Source organism: Onychostruthus taczanowskii, unplaced genomic scaffold, assembly GCF_017590055.1.
Source record: "Onychostruthus taczanowskii isolate IOZ18803 unplaced genomic scaffold, ASM1759005v1 scaffold78, whole genome shotgun sequence".
In the NCBI taxonomy this organism is placed as follows: domain Eukaryota; kingdom Metazoa; phylum Chordata; class Aves; order Passeriformes; family Passeridae; genus Onychostruthus; species Onychostruthus taczanowskii.
Window position 1 is genome coordinate 129257 of NW_024505671.1, and position 21429 is coordinate 150685.

The following is a 21429-nucleotide window of genomic DNA, read 5'->3' on the forward strand; positions in this document are numbered from 1 at the left end:
AAGAGGCTGAGATACTTAATGCCTTTCTTCTGTCATCCATTAATAGCTAGACTACTTGTTCTCCAGGTACCCAGCCCCCTGAGCTGGAAGGCAGGGGCAGGGAGTGGAATGAAGCCCCCATAATCCAAGGGGAAATGGCCAGTGACTTGCCACCCCACTTGGGCACTCACAAGTTTATGGGGCCAGATGGGGTCTGCTCATGGGTACTGAGGGAGGTGGTGGAGCTGCTCACCGAGTCACTTTCAATCATTTATCATCAGTCTTGGCTAACTGGGGGCTTGAGTAAAGCTTTTGACAGTTTCCCACAGCATTCTCCTGGAGAAACTGGCCACTCATGGCTTGTACACATGCACTGTGAAAACCTGGCTGGATGGCTGGGCCCAGAGAGTTGTTGGTGCATGGAGCTACATCCAGCTGGCAGCTGGTCACTAGTGGGATTTCCCAGGAATCAATTCTGTCTTTATCTCAATGTGGGGATTGAGTATAAGGTCATAAAGTTCACATAAAACACTAAGTTGTGTAGAAGTGTTGATCTTCTGGAGGTCAGGAAGGCTATGCAGATGGATCTGGACAAGCTGGATCAATGGGCCAAGGCCAACTGTGTGAGATTCAACAAGGCCCAGTGCCAGATCCTGCCCCTGGGTCACATCAATCCCTTGCAGTGCTGCAGGCTGGGGGCAGAGCAGCTGGAAAGCCACCTGGCAAAAAAAAAGACCTGGGGCAGTGTCTGAACATGATTCAGTGTGTGCCCAGGTGGCCGAGAAGGCCAATGGCTTCCTGGCCTGTGTCAGGAATAGTGTGGCCATCAGGATCAGGGCAGTGATTGTCCCTCAGTACTTGGCACTGGTGAGGCCACACTTTGAGTTCTGTGTCCAGATTTGAGCCCCTCACTGCAAGAAAGACATGAGGTGCTTGGGCATGTCCTCATACAGGCAATTTAAGTTCAAAGGTCTGAAGATAAAGCATACAGCTTAACTAGCAGGAATGGGATAGCTGTTGTAAATTATCAATATATAAAGAGGGAAATTTTTCATTATTTCTCAAAACTCTTTGAAGTATGAAGCTGAAGTCACTCTATATTAACAGTCTAGCAAAAGTCTATATTAACAGTATAGCAAAACCAACCAGGTGTGTTATAGTTGCATAGAAAAGTTTTTGTAAAGAAAGGAAGAATCTTATATCATTGTAAATAGCGTATGTGTTGGAGTAATTCGAGTTACGTAAAAGGAAACATGACATGAATGAATGCTTGTGTATGTTTGTGTAAATTATTCTGCCTTTGTTTATTGCGAGTTAGCCAAATGTGAAAGGCATGATCTGGAAGGGTCTTTGACAGGCTTGCTGTTTGTAGATTTTTCAGTGGTTTAGAGCAATGTACATCATTCGCCATAGTTATGCCTTGGAACACTTTCTTTGGGAACTCAGTCTTGAATTGTGGTGCTAGTTTTCGCAATATCTAAAACTGTATTGTGAGTAAAGGCTAAAGATGACAGCTGTCCTACTTCAGAGAAATTTGGCATATTTCTGTTGGCACAGAAATTTGTCAGTATTATTTGGCTGGATTATTTACAACTTTTCATTATAATAATCAAAAGGCCCTTCTTTTAGTATTCATTATTTTCCCCAATAATCCTGTCATCAGGACCTCTCCTTCTGAAGTGGAAAGTTGAATAATTTTTTTTTTTTTTTTGCACATTGAAAGAACAACAACATGGTGCTTTTGTTCCAGCTGTGTTTCTAGACCTCCTTACATTTTAATTTCTGGTTACATTTTCATTCAGCCTGGAAAGCTAAAGTAGGCCTTAAAGGCAAATTATTTATGTATTTTAGGAGGAGTGTTCAGGCTTTCATTGTTATTGGCATGGATGTATTCTTACCTTTTGTTTAAGGCTAATTTCAGGCATTTGATTTCAACGGGGCACAGAAGCAAAAGCAGCAGTCTAAATTCTCTCTAGGAAACAGAGAGATGGCAGTACAGTCTGCAGGGGTGGAGCTGGCACTGATTGCTTCAAACTCCTGATCAGCTAAAAATTTCTTAGATTAAAATTTGAATAGCTTTTAAAATAATTGATACAAATAGTTGTTATATTTTGCAGATGAACTGCATGGGTTGAGCCACAAGAGAGCAGTATCACACCGGGTCTGTGTTGCAAGTCTGAAACGAAAAGAAATTATACTTTGTCAGCATAAAGTCTCACAACAAAATTTGTATCCCTTTATCTTTTTATTTTTGTAGTGGTATACACTAAATTTTAGGGGTAGATGATTATACCTTATTATCATTATGATGAACTGTATTTGTGTGCACTTGAATTAGTAAAAAGTCAACACCTGGCTCATTTATTCTCTTTACAAAATGAAGCTGCTACTTCATTTTCTGGGAGAACAGGCTGAAAATTTTATGTGGTGAGTTAGAGAAGAGCTTGACCTGGCAGTAATTTTTTTTCTGAAAAAAATATCCTCTTTATCCCATGTAAAATGGCCGTTGGAGATTTCTCTTTGTGGTCCAGACATAACTTCTAGCTTGTACAAGTGAAAATATGCTGCTTTTTGCTGATTAAAAGTCAAAATGACTATGAGGTATAGAAATTAACTTTTTTTTTTCTTTTAGATGAAACACTATACTGCTCTTCTGTAAACATATGCATTCTTTGCTCCTCACATGTACACAGTGACTTGAAGCAGTTTAGGTGCATCCATAAAGCTGGGTATGGGGATGTTTGCAGAGCTGGACAAATTTTAACCTTCAGTAGTATTATTCTTCGAAGTGTCCACTTCATTCTTGCTGTCTGTGCTTTCTCTTTGGTACCAAACATTTTATTTAGTAGGAAAAGTTAAACCTGATTGATTGTTCCCACTTCTCTGTTTCACTTCATAGTTCTTGTGCCATAACACAGCAGCTGTGTTTGCTGGGAGGCAGTTGCCACTGAGCAACAGCTGCTGGCATAAAGGAGCAGTAGGAAAAAAAATTAAAGTAAGCTTAGTTTTAGTTTTTTCCGTGTTATTTTTGTCTTATGGCTGTTTGATGCACTGTTACCTTACAGTTTACAGCTGTATTTGTCCTGTTTTTTCTATAGTGAGAACTGTAAGAATAACTGAAACAGCAGAGGTTTTGTGTTCTACTGCTGAAGCGAGGGGTTTTTGTCCTTTGGAATATTGGGGTTTTTAAATGTGTGTTCTGTTGTTTCTTACTCAATTTTTTCTGTCTGGTATTTTACTCATCATTTTCTAGCAGGTGTTTTTGCTTGACTTGCATACTGTGTTTGACTGTCATCTACTGGGGCAGGCTTGATAAGCCAGGCTGTTTTTAAACTCTTTCTTTGCTTGTATGGAAGTGTTTCTGAAGAGAGGTCAAGCTCAATGTTCTTGATTTTAATTTATTAAGTGGGGAGTTCATTACCAGCATGTATAGTGGGAAAATAATGTCCAGCTGAGTATTTTGTGATAGTAAAAATACGTAGTTTGAAGATGTACTTTGGTTTGACTTGGGTGAGATATGAGCTTTATCAACACCTCCTCTTCCTATCTGCTCATTTGACCACTCCAATATTTTTCATTCATTTGTGTTTGCTTCTTCTGTCTGTTCCTCTCATATGCACTGTCTGCATGTATAAGAATTATGTTAAGGCTTTACTAGTTACATTTCTGAGGAGTCTGCTTTTTCAAGACTTCTAGCAAATCCCCAGCCCATTTACTATTTTTCAGTAGTGGCATAGCCTTTTCTTTCAGATTTAAAGAGTATACTTTGTATTTAATATATCAGAACAATGCAGCTGCTAGTGAGACTTATAACAAATAAGTATAACCTAGCTTGTCACTGAACTAATTTTTGATGTTAAATTAGGTTTCTGAGTTCACAAATAAAAGGATATATTGAAGAAACATTGACATAAGGTGAGCAAAATAAACAGAATTTGTGAAATCCTGCTTTGTGCCTTGTGAGCTCTCGGAGCTGTTGCTAGGAGAAGAGCATGGTAACAGTGCTCTAAGCTGTAGTTGCCTGGGGAACCCAGAGACACTTGTGCTATTTCCACACATCTGTACCAAATCACAGTATTTTTCTTCCATGTACCCCCTTTTTCCTCTTCTCTAGCGTAATAAAAGTTGTGGGGGATCTTGACCACAGGACTAAGTCCTTTGTCATCTTTCAGCATACAAGGTCTCACAGTCAAGACTTAGCTTTTAAGAAAATGGTACTTGGCCAGATCTTGACTGAGCACGATAGTGGTGAATAGCTGACCCAATACAGGTTGAGGATGGTGAACATCGCACCTGGTAAGGGGCCCTGGCACATTTGTTTGGAAGTTGTTACTGTTCCATTGCTTTAATATAAGTAAAAGTCTCACTTAGGAATTGTATAGATTTTAGAAAAAGTGGAATGTATTAACTTAGAAAAAAAAACAGGATCACCAATTACTGGTGAAGTAATTATTTGATGGAGGAATAAGTTAAACTCTGCTTACTAGAACAAAAAACTTAGAATTGCAGATGGCTAAGCAATTTAAATCTGCAAATTCTGAAGAAGCTGGCTGTCAGACATATCTTGCCCTTTGTGTTTACTTTGAATGAACTTTACAGTAATACGGGAATTCAGAAAATTGTGTCATCTAAGTTTTCTTTGTAAGAAAAGTGGGGTAGGACACATAACTATTGGTTAATTGGCATGTATCAAATCTATGCAAAAAAACCTGTATGATGGTATCCTTTTGCACAGTTGGAAATACTTATATAACAGGACTGATCTCTTGTGACTTTATTGTAAAATAGATGTTTTAAATAATCTTTAACAAAAATAGCTGCAATAGACCAGTGTAAATTAAAATACAACATTTTTATTACTGACAAAACTAAATGTTAAATGGATGTAGAACTGATTAACTGGCAGATAATAGTAATCACTGAAAGGAAGTATTTCTACTAAAGATCACAGAGAATGGTACTGGGCTAATGCCGTTTAATATTTGTAGTAATGAAATAAGTGATAAAATTTGTGGATAATTCAAACCAGAAATTTTGTAGAGAGAAATAATGAAGATGTGAATGATGGCAAAAAGCCACAATGATAGTGCCATAGCAGGTTAGGTCTTCAGAAAGAAAGTACATTCTAGTACAGTCAGTTGAAAAACTGTAAAGCTGTTTCATTCAAACTGTATTATTTCAGAAACAGAAAATCTGTTTGCAGTGACTGGATTTGTCAGCAAATGCATGAAGATTAAAAAAAGTGCTAAAAGCTTCTTTCTGTGTCAGAGAGAAATTGTAATACTAGCCAGTTGTAGGAAGTGAGAACTACAATAATTTAAATGAGAGTGCATTTCAATAATGAGCATGACATCCACTGTGGGAAGTGGTGACTCTTCTTTATTTTTTGTCTGTGGTAGAACCCAATGCTGGTTTGACAATGACCCGACCGTAGAATGAAACAATTGTCTCTTTTTGACTATGGTGCCTTCCTTCCTCATATGTTTATTTTCTAGTGTATTTATCACAGGTTGTCTCAGAAAGAGAACAGCTCTTACTATATTTGTTTTACATCTCAAAAGTACTTTTAGTTTCATGGAGTAACTTGTGCTACTCTTGAAGGTGCAAACTCTTTGGTGATATTCAGATATTTAAGAAGACTTTATTCCATCATGAATCTCAGTAACATTTAAGCTTGTAGATGTGCCGTGCCAGCTGAAAAATGACATCTGCATTATTATATAAGATGTCCCTGAGAGCAATGTAACACCCACAGGCAAAACTTCAAGCTGTCAAGTAACTCAAGAGTGATGATGTAAGCTCTCCCTTTAAATTAATGACACTGAAGTATCAGAAAGAAAGAACTGCAGTTGGATTGGTGAAGGAATAAACTCAAATGGAAAAAACCAAACAAAACAAAACAGGACCCCAAACCCCTAGTAACATGTACAGATTTTTTTAGGGTACCTGGAGGTCATCACTTTTTCCACAAAACCATAGAAGTTGTGCTCCTTTATCATTGAAGTAAAAGCTGTCCTTTCACATGTTGCTCTCTTCAGGATCTGTGATGATTTGCTTCTTGACCTCTAACATGAATCTGTTATTAAATTATTTCTATTATAACAACTTGTCATGGGAGCAGCATTGGTGTCCCTTGTGCAGTTCCTGATCCATAACTAAAGTGCTCCAAAGTGTAACCATGGGGCAAATAAATAAACTGCACCTCTATTTAGCATTTCTCATACAGCATGACTGTTGAGTTGCCATTATCAAAATGCCAGATAATTTTGTTGGTGGTTTGTATTTCAAAGCCTGTCAACATAAAGGCCTAAGTAGTGAAACTGTTCAGAAGAAAATGGAGGCTATTGGTCACACAGGATTATATTGTGACATGTTTAGGTCTTGGGCAGGTGGAGGATTTGGCAAAAGGCAGCTGAAGTCCAGATTTCTCTTATGTCTCATCCTAAGCAAACATCCATAGTAATATTACTGACTGTTCTTTTTTAAAACTGGAAAACTGAAATGCTCTTTAAAAAAAAGAGAAAATGTTTCATACTGTTGTAAAATATGCTTAATAAAAAGTGGGATGGGAATTGAAGCAGATCTGAGCCTCAAGAAACTGTTTCTCTTGAAATCTAAAAGCCAGGCTTTATTACAATAAAACCTCCACAGTTTTATCTAGGGAGAACATAGGAATTATCAAGGAAGACAGAAAATGAAAAAGGGGTTGTGACCTTGCATGCAAGTCTTTGCTTCCACTTAACTCAATACCTTTCTGAGTTGCAGCAAAGTCTCTTAGGCCCCTCTCATGTCTGGCTAACAGCGAAGGCTTGCAAGAATTTTACTTACTTGCTGCATTCTGAGTGAGCTGTGAGCTTCATGCTATGGCTCTCCTGCATGAGATATCTTGCAGTTTCTGATCTTTCTATCTTCCAGCTAAATCCAGAGCATCTCAGAGAAGAAAGAATTCCCTGCTTCTCTTGAGAGGCAGGGAGAAATCACATTGCTGTTTAAAAGAATGTAACATATGATTGTAATAAGAATAGATACCATAATTTCCCAAATAAAATTAATTTTTTGTGTTGCTTGTGATTAGTTGGTGTTTTGAAGAAGCTGACCATAATTAGGTATGGTGGGGAGGGGATGAGGGCAAGACCTCTAAGAAGATAAAAATGAGGCTTGATAACCAGTTTTAGTTGTCTGCAGACAGGACTCGTCATAGACCAAGCGCAGAGGATTTGTGAGGATCAAGCGCAAAAGGAAATCAGCTACACAGCTTCTTATCCAAATTTTTTCACTTTAATTCACTAATCCCATCAGGTATCATAATTTCTGTGTTATCTTTGTAACTATAATGGAGTTAAATGAAGGAAGTGTATTTGCTCTGTTAAAACTTTAGTACACACCTTTATGTACCTAAAGCCAATGTGCCAATGTCACTTAGCCATTTTGAGTGGCTGATGTACCCATCCCAAATCTTATTTATGTTTCTTGATTTGTTTAATATCTGCCTTTACAAAGGCAATCTTCAGGCAGTGACATTGTTGAGGAAGACTTCACGTGGGAGCTGGGGCAGTTACCATGCACATCTGTGTGCATATTAATTCAGCCCTAGCACTGATAAAAGAGACTTCAAAGCACCAAGGTGCAAGGGGCCTCTCCTTAATGGTCCGTGCAGAAATGGTGGAGCTGGTGGCAGTAACTTTCCTGATGCATTGAAGGAAATGTTTTATGCAAAACTACCACAGAGGGCAGTGGCGATGCCCCCAAACTACTTTTCATCTACATGGAACCTCATCCCAGCAAAACTGTACATTTTTTCAAACAAAGTAATTCCACTCATGTTTTGGTCTCTTAGCTGAGGATACTAATGTATCTATTTTTTCCCCTTCTTCTAGAAGTTGACTTGAAATATATTTACCCAACACAAAGCATGGCAGATACAAACAAGTGATCTTTGGGACAGTAGTTTCTCAATCTTCCCTTGAATCTACCATATGTTCCAGTTCTTCCCATTTTCTTTGCATTTTGGTTGCCTAACGTGGACTACCCCTGCGACTGTCTGCAGGTGTTGGTAGGTCTGGTTATAGAAATGAGGTGAGGCATCAAATACATGTGTAAGTGTAGCACCAGATTTTTCTTTTTGGTAGCTGTATTTCTTTCATAAATATGCTTATGTATGAGCTAAGCTCATAAGAATCCTCTACACATACAAATGGAAAATCTGGATTTGGAATGTAACAGCTGCTGAGCAGCATGAGTAGATCATGTAGGAAAGCATCATTTTAAACTAATGGTGGATTTAAGTATTAAAGTGTATTTTCTTCAGGATTACGGTTTTAATAATATTTATTTGTAACCAGGAATTCCCTTTTTATTTCATATAAATGTTCAATCTTTTAAGCTTTACTATGTGGTTAAAGGTTAACATATTCTTACGGCAGCAACTTCCATATGTACTGCTACACTTTACCTATGTTTTGATTTGGGGAAAGCAGAAGCTCTCAGTCTGCCTAAGAAATGACTTTTTATAGGTGATACTAATGAAGCTACAGTATTTTTTTCCTCTCTGTCTCCCTCCTGGAGGCTTTTCGTGATTCAAATTGCTTTTTGCCACCCTTTGCACTTCCCACTCTTGTACTTGCACTTTCTAGAGAGGGATGATTGGTATGCAAATTGAATTTATCTTTAGGTAGTAGGAGTGCTGGAAATAATAGGACAACTTCTCTGTTTGTATGAATTCTAATACTCCATTTTAGTTACAACTTCTTAAGACACCCAGATCCCCTTCCTAATCTAGTAGTACAATATATTTAGAGCTCTGTAAGGTATGGGATTCATATCTTCTCTCGAAATTGTATTGCTATAAAATCTGACATGAAATTAATCTGCTGTTTGCAATACTTCCTTGTGTGTTTAGGTCTGCACGGCCAAGGTAGCTTTTAGGTTGCTTTAGCCAAGGTTGCTGTGGGTAGCAAAATCCAATTGTCATGGATTAAAGTGTTACATGGTGTTAAATTCTGCCTAAGAGCCAAACTGGCCCAGGATGCAATGAGCTGATCCACTGGTTTTACTGGTAGAGTGACTTTAAACTCTTCTCTAACCTGTGATTCATTTGCTGTCAGTGCCTAAACATCTGTTTGAGACTCTACTGTGCACAACATCACTGAAAGATTGAGAGGTGCAGAACTGGGGACACCACAAACCTGCTTTGTTGGTAAAACCAGAGTGTTTTGTAACAGCACTCATTTCATCTAGAAGAGGATCGGACATTTGAGAGACCCCGCCTTCCTCACCTTTAGCTAAAAGGAGTGTCTGTCACATAATTGTCGCACACATATTACATTGTTTCTCCTCTTGTTGAATAGATATATTTCCAAGGTTTTCCACCTGAACTTTAAACCATAATTAAGTATTTGGCCAGGACAAAAATATTGTCATGTAATTAGTTTTTCTTTTGCTGTTCATTGATGCATTTCAACTTGCTGGTCTGCATTTTTTGTTTTGAACGATGAAACATCAGCATCCATCCAGACAGTGTCTGTGCAGAGTGGGAAGATGTATTGATTTGGCTGTACTTGAAAATAACTCTGTTAAATCTGTTATGGAAAACAGAGTGGTTTTCCAATGGTGACTGTGTAGAAGACTCCTGGAGAAACCATCACAAGTCCAACCCTATATAGGACAGATCTCTAAGCAGCTTCATTCTAAAATCAATTTTGCAGTTCTGGTTGCACCTGGGGGACAGAGGAAAATACTGTGATTCTGAAGGGTGGAATTTTTTTTTTTTTTTAGAAAAGTTTGAATTTAAAATGTTGGCTAAATAGCACTGAAACAAAATATATTTCTAGCTCCTGTATTTTGTTCAATTGTAGTATTTGCATGGCATGAACTATGTGAGTATTGTTGCTGAACACTTTGAGGTACAAATTAATTCTGGCTTTAGAAATGTGTCAGAGTCAAGAAGAGTCCCTGCAAGTGACACCCATCAGTGATGACAAGTATTTCTCACTTAGAAATACTTATCAGTGTAGAACATCAATACTTCTTGTATTTTCAATTAAACTTCAAAAGCTTCTGTCGTGTTGCACATATAAAGAACATGGTCTGAAACAGAAATGAGAAAATGGAGATTAAAACTGACCAATGATCCTAAGGAGAACTCATTACTGGAACTGAAACAATAGTTTAAGGAAAACTCTCCTTTAAATACTTAAGCAGGGAAGCATTTTCCCTGTGGTTTGAAAATCCTTCTACTACATGGTTAGTAAAATTACATGGAAATGCTTTTCTTGCAGGGAACTCCATTTATATTCATACAGCAAGTCTAAGGGGAAATTTAGAGAAAAGTTCTTCTCAGAAACAGCACACTAGGAAAGTGATTATTCTTTTGGTGGCAAGGAGAGGCAGTGAGAGAATGAATGCAGTGGGATCTTTGCTGCCTTGTCAAACCAGAATGTCTTCTGCAAACAAAGGAGATCCTTCAATCAACTGGCTTTACCAAATAACTTGGAACACTTAACATTTTTTTTTTTTTTATTAGCTGTCATTCTTCGACATGATGAATACTTACAGCAGTATGTTAAAAAAGATACAGTTAAATCTCTTGGCATCACTGCATAGCAGTCACAGCATTTTCACACAATCTAGTGCTTCCTTTCAGAATGATGCATATGGCATATATACGCACATATGGGGGCTGATTCTTGGTCCCAGTGAAGTTGGGGGGACCAGTGTTTGGCCCATAGAGTTGTATAAGATATGTGACTATGTATATATAAAATGTTTTACAATAAACATGACATATACAATCTTGAATTCAAAGATAAGCAGAATATATTTTACATCCATGTCAAGCTTATGATCTGCACTTAAAAGTTTATGTACCTAAAATATTGAATGGATTATAGAAACAAAGAGCAACAGTTTGCACCAATCAAAGTAATTTGAATACATAGTCATGGCATGAAGCTTTCCTTGTGTTTTTGTTTGTGTTTTGTGGTGGCTTTTTTTTTGGATTTGCAGGGTTTTAATTCAAATGTAATTATTGACTTTTGTGGGCCATGGGGATCATGGTGACATCAGGAGGGGAATGGGCATACGGACGACTCAGATTAGTGACTTGAAATATAAGGCAATACATAATGGCTGGTACCCTGTCTGGTACCTGAAAATAAAATTGTGGCCACTTGAGTTTTTCCTTTCTGAGGAGAATTCATTTGGAAGGGCTAAGTGTGCCTTCTGTGTCTAATTTGATGGAAACTTTAACAGAAATTGAAACCCCAGATTGCAAAAGCTGGTGAGATCACTATGCAGCGTAACAACAGCCTGATCTCATTTACAGCTTTCTCATTAATCTCTGGGGAGGTTTTGGTTTTCTTCATGCAAACCAAGTTTATACAAAACTAATTGACCTGTGTTGTAGATTGGGTTAGACACAACTGCAGATCATGTGGGTTTTTTTCTTTTTCCTCCATGGACTCTACTTAATCTCAACTACACCTGTCTTTGTTCCTTGTATTCCAAAGGTACATGTTGTCAATAGTCCTTTTATTCCCCATTTGACTGGTGGCTGAACCACTGACACTTACAAACACAAACGCAGGTAAAATCTTTACTTAATGACAATGCATACGTATGCATTATTTTAACCAGCCTAAGATTTTCACTTATTATCACTTATTATTGTTAGTTATACAAAATGTTGCCTTTTAGATGGTATGAAATCTTCATTTAGAGGAGCTAGATTTTAATCTCATTTGTGGGGCATAAAAACATTTTAACATCCTGCTTTTAACAGCTTTTTTCCTCTTTCTAGATATGAAAACCTTAACTCAGTTTGAAAACTTCAAAATCTTTCAGCTGCACTGGCCCAGTGGGAAGGAAAAATAATTTACAAGAGCCTTCTGTAAAGTGGCTGATAGGGCTGACACCACCAAAATCTGTGTTATCTGCATAGCTTTTCTATTCTGTGCATCAGCAGCCTGTTGGCACACTGGGGAGAAACCCCAGTGCAGAAATGCCCTCCAAACCAGAGAATATCACATATTTGTCACAAATGCACATACTAAGCACTGTTGGATTGGCTGGTACCAGTTAGGGTTTCTACGGGAAATCAGATTTTGCATTACAGACCCCAGGGAATCTGGCTGCCAGAGCCTACCCTTTCTGAGCACTTCTGTCTGGAGCACCTGAGGCAAACTGGCCCAGGCCCAAACCTGTGCAATGGGTTTGGCTCACAAGTACAGAAGTGCTGCTGGGGCCACCCTGCATCTCTTTCAAGCACGGTTTCATTAGACAAGGTGATTGAAATCTAGCCCGTATGTTCAGTGCACCAAAATCCCCCACAGCCTGATAATTTTCAGAAGAGCTTTTTAAAGTTGGAAAGTTTTAACGTGCTAAGAGCAAACTTGAAATGGAACCTGTAGGTTCCACTTGTAGAAAAGGGCTTGGGTTTAATGTGGCTGTAAGAAAATTTGATTTGTACCTAAGCTTTCCTGTTGGACCTAATTTCTGGAAGCTCTTCAGAAACAGCTCGACAATGTTTCTGTCAAGAGCTTTTTATGCTGCTAGACTCTGGGTTTAACTAAATTTCAGAACATTTTAAAAAAATTCTTTGAGCTAGATGGCAAAGGGCTTCCATTTCCTAGAAAAAAGATAAAACACGGGAAATTACATCCTTTTGTATGGACTTAGGTGCTTCTAAGCAGCACATTACATTGCTCACATAATGTCCTAATAATTGTCCTACATCTGTCAGAAGGAAAGGTGCACCTAAAAAGCTGCGAAGTGGTGGTGCTTCCACCCCCACCACCCTCATGTGCTTAAGAAGATATTTATGTCCTGTAGTTAGAAACAATTTAATTCTACTACAACTCCCTTGAGTGCCCTTTGCTTGCTGTGGTTATTCTATTGTATGAATCTCATTTAGATTAGTGGGAGGAAGAAGGAGGTTTTCTATTGGTTGTACCTTACATAACAGTGGAGGGGCAGAAAAACATCGCTGGAGTGCTTTGTGTACTCACCATGTTTTGCCCCTTTTTTACTTCACTGGGTTTCAGCCTCTTTTCTCTGAAGATACATACAAAGAATTAGCAGAGTAAATCATCCTTCACTGAAACTCAGGCTTTTTATTTTCCTCTAAACGCATTAGTCACCTTATGAGCATGAACCTTCTCTCATCAAGTCAATATCCCTCCTAATTGAAAAAAATGTATTCTATTTTCCCTTGCACCTCTGTGAGTAAACATCTTCCTCATGTTTCCCAAACACCAACTTAAAAAGCTCTTTCTTTGTTGGCCTCTTCAGTGTCTTCACAACTCAACATGACTATCCAAATGTGACTACCTGGCCATACCTGCTCATTCTTCTGGAAAGCAGCTGTACAGATTTGATGTACGGGGGGCTCACAATGCTGTGATTCACCTGAATGCAGTTATTCTTTCTGGGGGCAGAGGAGCAGGGGACAATCCCTTTGGTGCAACGCAGTAGTGTCTGAGAATACAATCTCACTGAAATGGTGGAAGCTTAAGTAAAGTTTAATAAAGACTTTCAGAACTGAGGTTGTTTATGGCATAGTTAAGGCCAAGTATCTTTCACAAAGATGAGATCATAGAAAATTCTTCAGCCACTATGATAGCTAAGAGGATTTTTAGTAGTCTGACTACAACACATTTTTTCCTTCATTGACTGAGACTAATCTAAAAGTCAGTTGAAGTATTCTTTTAATTAAAAGAAAAATACAAATGCATTTTGATGCTGACTATCTAAGGAGGGAATGTGGGGAAAAAATCAGCTACACTGCAACATCTCTCAAGGAAAAAACTGAACTCCAGAACTAATGCCGTGCTTTGTGGATGACTAAGCTATTTAGTAAAAATTCACACGTTTGAATAAATGGTAATCATGCTGAACTGTCAAATCATGTGGTGTTGCTGTAGGGCCTGGGGGTTTTTTTTGAACTTAAAACTTCAGGCGCTGTGAAACATTTGCCTAGACCGAATGTGCAAGGTGCCATGGATTAACAACACGGACCCATATGGAATGTGTTTGAAGTTTTCAAGAAGTTATCCTGCCAGATTTCATTCCTCAATGACCTTTGATACACCTTGGATAGTGGAAAGGCAGTTCAGAATCGTATCTTGTAATCGTATGATTTTGGCAGCTATCAGAAGATGAAGGACGCTAGAAGTTAAGGCTTTTATCCACAAACAATGGTGTATATTAATAAACTCTATACCATATTTACAAATGCTTTATCTTGTATTAAAACTAACAGTATTCTGTTCACAGTGCCAATGTTTTTACAGGTAGCAATCATCCCACAGTACTCCAGTATTTTGGCATGGGAATCAGTAGCGCTTTCTATTTACAGAAAATGTACACATATGAATATAAACAGGTAACTTGAAACAGTACTCAAAAGATAGATCTGTTTGTGTTTCAAAGGTTTAGACTGTACTACACCTTCCCTTTCAGCTGCGAGGGAATACTGTTCCTTGCAATGAGAAGATGCCCGTCTTTTATCCAAAGTGGCATAAAAATGATTACCAAAACAAGCCTTGTTACACTGAAGGTGTGTATATGGAGAGTAGCTTCAGTCCAAGGTTTATAGATCTGTTGTTTAGTGCACAGAATACAAAAGTTAAAAAGGTTTTTAACCACTAAAACAGCCCGACTCTCTGCCCTCTGTGAGCACCGTCCCGCTCGGTCCATGTCCTCTGGATGCTGGAGATGCTGGTGGTTTAATGTGCAGCCCAGCTGCCAGCCTAGAAAGGGTGTGGCGCTCTGGGCCTATATACATATGTCACAATATGACTTGTGGTAAATGAAAACATCACCAGGAGTACCTCTCTGTGCCCCCTGTTCTCTCAGCAAGCCTCCCTGCTTCATGGCAGCTGGAACTGGCCTGGCTTCCAGCCTGCTGGGACTCCACATTGGGGCAGATTGGGATCAGGAGTGACCAATGGCATCAGGCATGCGCAGAATGGAGAGAGGGGAGAGGAACATGAAGAAAGAAACCCAGCAGAACCATGGGCGTGTTCATGAGGACCCTTAGAGCTTTGCCATTTCTTGCCTTTGCACGGTGTTGACAACAGGCTCCTGCTCTCTGGGACCTTTTTTGCTGCTGTGACCAAGACGGAGATAGCAGTGCTAGAAGGAAAAGTGCAAAGCTGCCACTAAGGAGTCTCTTCTTCATTTAAAGTCTGTTCCTGGCTGCCAGTCACTTGGCCTGAGTGGTCGTTGCTCCTACTACTGCTGTGTTGCTTGTGGAGCAAACTTCTCCACTTGGCCTTGTTCCTCCTGAGATGGTTTAGCATGTTTTCAGATAGGGGAGTGTTGCCTGTAAACTGGGCCCACCTCTCAAAGAGTGGCTCAACGATGTATGTCATGAACCCTGGAGAAACACACAAGGAACAGCTGGTGAGTGTCAAGTTAATTCCCCAAGTGCACTGCCCCACCGAGTGCCTCAAAAGCACAGAGCAAGGTAAGTGGCAAACATCCTGATGAGAAATAACAACCAACTCTCAGACATTAATTCCTTTTGAAATGCACAGCTTCTGACCAGCATACATGACAAGATATGGCTTTACCTGTGTGTGTCACAGTAAACTCTGTGACCGTCAGCAACCTTTGAGGAGATTTCAGACAAGAAAGTAACCAGTGTTTAACACTGGCTGCAATTTTTTCCTGTGGGTATTTTCCCCCTATGCAAAGACTCCTTTGTCTTTTTGTTGAACATTTGGCTTAGATAGATTTTGTTTTGAACATTTTAATTTAGAACATATTTTTTAACTCTTACAGTACCTGCAGCTCTTATTGTTAAAACAACTGGATCAGAGTGGGGCATGTGGTGAATAAAAGTTTCTCTTAGAGGTTTTGCCATAGTGAGATAACCGTGAAGAGAATGAAACTAATACTTACCAATCTGGATGCTTGGTACTGTGTCCTTTTGCTGATTACAAAGGGGGCTTATTTCCAGTTCAAATTTTTGTTCCAGATCACCTGCAAAAAAAAAAAAAAAAGGGAAAAAAATATTTTTCTGCCACTTTTATCTCTTCTCCATACCTATGCCACACTCTTACAGTGTCTGCAACTGTGTGAAGGGTTGGAATCTTCTACCAATGATGACCATGGTAAATGTCTAAATACCTTCATTTTCTGGACTTTTTCTATTTAGGTATCAGAGAAACCAATTATCCATACAAAGAAAAATGTAAGAAAAGACAACTTTTAGATGAACATTGAATCTGAGCATGTAAGTGTTCTGAGTACCATAATTTTTAAAATAGACTCTCTCATGTGAAAGGTTTTTAAGACATTCTAGTTTCTAGTTCATTTACTCATTGTTCAGATCACTTCCTACCAGAAAACTGCAGTGCATCAATTTCAGATTTACAGTAGTACTGTAGTGGAAATTGCTAGTGTGTTCTTGTGGAAGTGGCTTGTAAATGGAAGAGTGTTGGAGCCTGGCAGCCCACAGCAGTGGCTGCACTAACAAACTAGTAAGGGCCAAAGCATGGACTCTAGCAATGTTTCAAGCATCAAGAGCTATGGAGCTCATGATACAAATGTGGAAAAAGGATGAAATTAAAAAGTCTGTCTTATTACTTTGCAGTAGCTGGGTATCAAGATATGCCTTTACTGTTGCACTGAGAATATTTATGTCCTGGATCATCCAGGAAGTCCCCAGAGAGGCATCTGCACAGGACTGACTCGAGACAGAAAAGTAGTTGGCTGAACTCCTAGCCACCTTCATAGCAGAGTATTAACTGGATCAGGAGGTCTCCAGTTTCAAATGCAGGACTGCTCTGAAGATTCCTGCAGCTCCTGCTGTGACCAGCCCTGGGGACTCTTTCAAATTGTTGGAAGAAAAACCTGCCGGGGGGATCTGCTCACTCCAGATGCCACCTCAGATTGCCATTGATGCAGAATTGACCAGGTTTGACATTGAGAAGACACTTATAAACAGTCAGTAGAAATTATTCCTGCAGAATAATTCTTCCTGCAGAAATAGTCACACAGGACAGGCTTCTGTACATAGTAATGGCAGCAGATGTTTTTTATGGAGTTGAAGGTAATCAATAGCAACGACCATGCTGGATTTAAGAATTCAGCAGAAAAATATCTCAGAGGGTGTAATTTGCTCACTGCCATGCCAAGACAACAGTCACTTTTTCTGCTGGAGAGACTGCATTCCCCATGCCTGAAATTACTTCCTGCAAAGATTGCTCTGAGTTAAGTTTTGGGTGTAGGGGCTTTCTTAAAACAAACACTCTCTGTCTGTGAGTGCAACACGTTCATCCTTTGTGACTGTTAGCCTTCCCTGCCAGGGTACAATCCTGAATACTGCAAGAGGTACAGGACCTTTCCTGTCTACAGCATGGAAGGGAGTGAGAGTCAACTGTGTGCAAGCTAAGATGTGCCACTTCCCCACAGACAATAATATTGTGTCCATCTGATTTACCAATAAAGATGTAGTGAGGGCTGGTTAGGAAGATCATTTTTGTTAGAAAGACAGACCTGCTAATTTAGACAAAACACTGTATTCAGCCCATAAATAAACATTTTCCTTTAAATCCACTGTTTTTATGTAAAAGCTCATTTCTCCCCATGAACAGTTTTTGCTACTGTGCTACTCAGGTTCTACAGCCCCATATAAAACACTGTGTGCATTTTTAAGCCTTGCCTTTCTTCCCTCTGCAGCACAAAATCACTTCTTAAATGTGAACAGACTATTTTCAGTTCTAATTGAGCACTTAGAATGCATCAAGAAAACATTTTTAGCTTCGTGAACAATCAAAAGGAACAATTCAGCAAATCTGTGACACAATAACAGTTTCTTATGTTGCCAAATGTGCAATTTGTCTTATCATCTACCCCTCCAAAAATATTTGACTAAAAGAAAGTTTCTAATTACAGTGATATCCCCTCTGTAGGTGTTCTGGGTAGAAAATGGTTGACTCAAAGTATATCCATATCTGTCTGGCTCAAAGTATATCCACATCTTCTTGTCTTTCAGAAATCACTTAGTTGACAGAAGTAAGATTTGCTTTTCCATGGTAAGAACTTAAAATGATGGTAAATTTTTTTTTTTTTTTGTTTCCAGTTACTATAAAAGGAACTGCATTAATTAGTTCCTGAGAACTTTCATGGTAGGGAAAATCTTCCAAGCAATTTTAAAACTTTATCAGAGCAACTGATAATTAATGTTGCTTCAACATTAGCCATCTTCTTGAAAGCTTTTTCTTACCACTTCCAGTTTCATGTATACAAATCAAGTTTTATTTCTTACCTTGTGCTCCTAGCTGTGTTGACTTTTAAAAGATCTGAAAACAAATTAGAGTATTTTCCTAGGAAAAGGTTTTTGTTAGGAGCTGCTGTAGGCGTCAGATGCTCCCTGAAATGTACCTGGATTGTGTATTTTATTTATTAACATTTAGTGTAGATGCACCAGAACATTAGAAGATCAGGATCTGAGTCTCTATTAAAATGGCCTTAGAAATGTTCTGTTAAAACTTCATTCCTGAAGGAAGATTAAACAAAACACTAATTGTGGTATTATCTGTCTCATCTACAGTTAAAAATCAAAACATGAGACCTTGGGTTCCAGATGCTAAACTTAGTGCTGAAAAATACCTTCAAGCCCCATCATTGTGTGTAAGGAGGTAGAGACGTCTACAAAAACACTTTAAAGTGATAATGGTATCTAAATGCATGCTATTTAATACTGAGGATGTTGTACTACTGAACAGGATTATACAGCCACTAGTGACAATCAGACCACAGTTTCTGTAAAATTGTCCCACATAAAATGCTCCTTTTCTCCCTGTGGTGCTTTTAACTGGTCTCATGTACTCAGGTATCCCCTTTCAGAGGTATATTTTAGATGTTAGATGAACAAATCTTGAGGGCAGTGGAAAAAGCTTACACTTTTAAGAGTTGAGCTGTCTTTCTCAGCATGGTCCCCTAATACACTAAAGGTGAGGTACTGCACCTCCATGGGCTGCCTGCTGATTATGCCTTCACTACACATCTGACTAACTAAACCTGCACTGGGCAAGTTGCTTATGTTGCATCAAAGGCATTTCACCAGCTTAAACTGACATTGGCTGAAAATTAACTTGCTGACCTGTCTGTCCTTGTTACAGACTAACTATACCAGGTACCAGCTCAGACGTGGCTTAATTTTTGCAGTGCAGAAAATTATATTAACTAAAAACTTCATTGTGTGCTCTTCCGCTTGCCTTCAACTCTCAGGATGATCTGAACAAAGAATTTAGCACTGATTAAACTCTGCTGCACCCTGTATTGTAGCACAGCATGACCTTGCCTATGCAGATAGAGCCAAATGGTGCAATTACTGTGTTTCAAAAAAACCCTGCTTGACTGTGCTCTCTGCAGGGGTCTGAAAACATTTGCAGTAGGTTCTAGCTGAGGTTTGGCATGTCTGCTTTGGCCCTTTCATCAGCATGCTGGGAAGCATGTTTGAACCCTTTCTCTGCATTTGCAGGCAGAAGAATGTGTCATATTTGGGAAACAGTGAGGGTAAGGCTCCCATCAGAGTTGCAGTGGGAACATGAAAAGCGAGATAAAACCCGGTGCTAGGATTTTGGGGCAGTGTGGTGCCGGCACCATTCCAGCTCAGAAATGCTCACTGGAGTGCCTCAGAAATGCTCACTGGAGGGCCTCAGAGAAGAACCCAGCCATGGGCTTTGCAGCTGAACTCAAGTGCTGAGGCACAGCAAAAGCCTCCCTCCTGCCTGATGCTGGTAGAGGAGCAGAGAAACGCTTGCTGCTCTTCTACCCCTTCCCACTTTTCCAATGGGGCAGCGCACCTCTGAAGAGCTCATTCTCAAGGCACATTTCAGTGCTACCTCTGGCTTGTCACACACAAACCATGGAAAGCTGAGGTGAAAGGGACTGCTGTGAGTTGAAGGGGCTGACCTTGCCGGTAAAACTCTTCACAGACCCGCTCACTCCACTGCTTGCTCAGATCCCAGACCCGGCAAGGGTTGCAAATGTCAGCACACTTGAGTGCAATCTGAAAGCAAGAAGAAAAGCAGTAGTGAGAAAGGAAGTTACTGTTTAGCAGTGCTGCAGCAGTAAATCTGTAGTCATGGAACTCCCAGGCCCCACCAGCAATGCTGGGAAGGGTTAAGATTACCTTTCAGAGGCTCAGCCTCACCCAAATGTGCCCTTTGAGGAAAGAGCATTAACTTAAGCTGCAAACAAAACTTTCATTCAGCCCTCCATTTTACCGTAGTGAGAACAAGAGCAGGGCCAAATTCCAAGGCTGCAAAGTGTTTTGGATATTCCTTGGAAGGAATAAGCCAACAAAAGCCTCAGGCTGGCTCCTGCTGACTGCTTGGCTCAGCATCCATGGCTGATGACAAGGAAGGGAAGAGCCAAGCTGGTGTATTTGGGCATGATTTCTCTGCAGTCTCAGTGAGTGACCTTGCATCTCACTTCAATTACACTTCATCTTAATATCTGCATATTTTTGTTTACAAAGCTAAGCACAGGACTCTCCACACTGCCCCTGGCCTGGTTTCACTTAAGTTAACTAGTACTTTTAAGTGCTTTGTATGAGAATGAGTATGAGAACCGAGTAACTACTTCAGAAAAGTCAACCATGTAATAGTCTGCCTGTCTTACTGCCTTGGAACAAAATATCCTGTGCCTTGTTTCTTCACAGACTGAACACAGTCATTCAGTCTGACAGGAGTCAGAAGTCATTCTGGCACCTGGGAAGAAAACATAAGTTTCCTCTAAGAGTTCAGGCCTCTGAACCAGCAGAGAGAAATCTCCAGGTCATTTTTCTCTGGTTTAAGCTGATTAGACTTAATGTTATTGTCTACTGCAAGGACCTTTCAAACATTCTTTAGCTTACTCCAATCAATCAAGAGTTCTTGATCTTTTTCTTTTCTTCTTCCATAACTAATTAATCAGATAAGTAAATCTTACTGTCTGTTCCCTTGTTCCTAAGTTCCTAGTGCATAAGAAACCTTTTTTTTGCCATAGCTAAGAGCTGTAATTCCTCTGCTTTTGGTATTTGCACAATTTTCTTATCTGTCCAGAAATACGGTCAACCTGTCACCCTGCCCTGCCACAGTCTGTGCAGGAGTCTGACAGAAGACTGTGTTTGAGACAGAACAGGTGAGAAGCTACTACATTTCCCATGCTGCTGGAGGGGGAAGAATTAACAGATTAACAATTCTTTCCTTGCAGCTGTCACCTTTTCTGTGACTTTGATGGAATAAAAATATGTAGGTGTTTGTTTTATAAATGAAAATTATTACTTCAAATTCTTTATGTATTTAGGATTGAAATTAATGTAATTTCTCCAAAGAAGCAAGTATATGTAGCTACATTAATAACAATAATGCTTTAATAGATAGAGGTTTATTCTGAAGAGTCTGCTAATGACTGCTGCTTAGCTGGAAGAACCAATATGAACCTATTTGAGTT

General features: G+C 39.4%; 1 protein-coding gene across 4 annotated transcripts in view; it reads right to left on the reverse strand.

Annotated features, from left to right (window-relative positions):
- Window positions 1-14196: 14196 nt before the first annotated feature.
- Window positions 14197-21429, reverse strand: part of PDE7B (phosphodiesterase 7B) — a 165742-nt gene continuing 158509 nt past the window's right edge. For all 4 annotated transcript variants that reach the window (XM_041423518.1, XM_041423516.1, XM_041423517.1 and 1 more), the window contains 3 exons: window positions 19906-20002; window positions 15883-15963; window positions 14197-15355 (listed from right to left, as the gene is read on the reverse strand). In XM_041423518.1, the coding sequence (XP_041279452.1) occupies window positions 15138-15355; window positions 15883-15963; window positions 19906-20002 (396 nt within the window). In that variant the 3' untranslated portion in view covers window positions 14197-15137. The remainder of the gene's footprint in view (window positions 15356-15882; window positions 15964-19905; window positions 20003-21429) is intronic.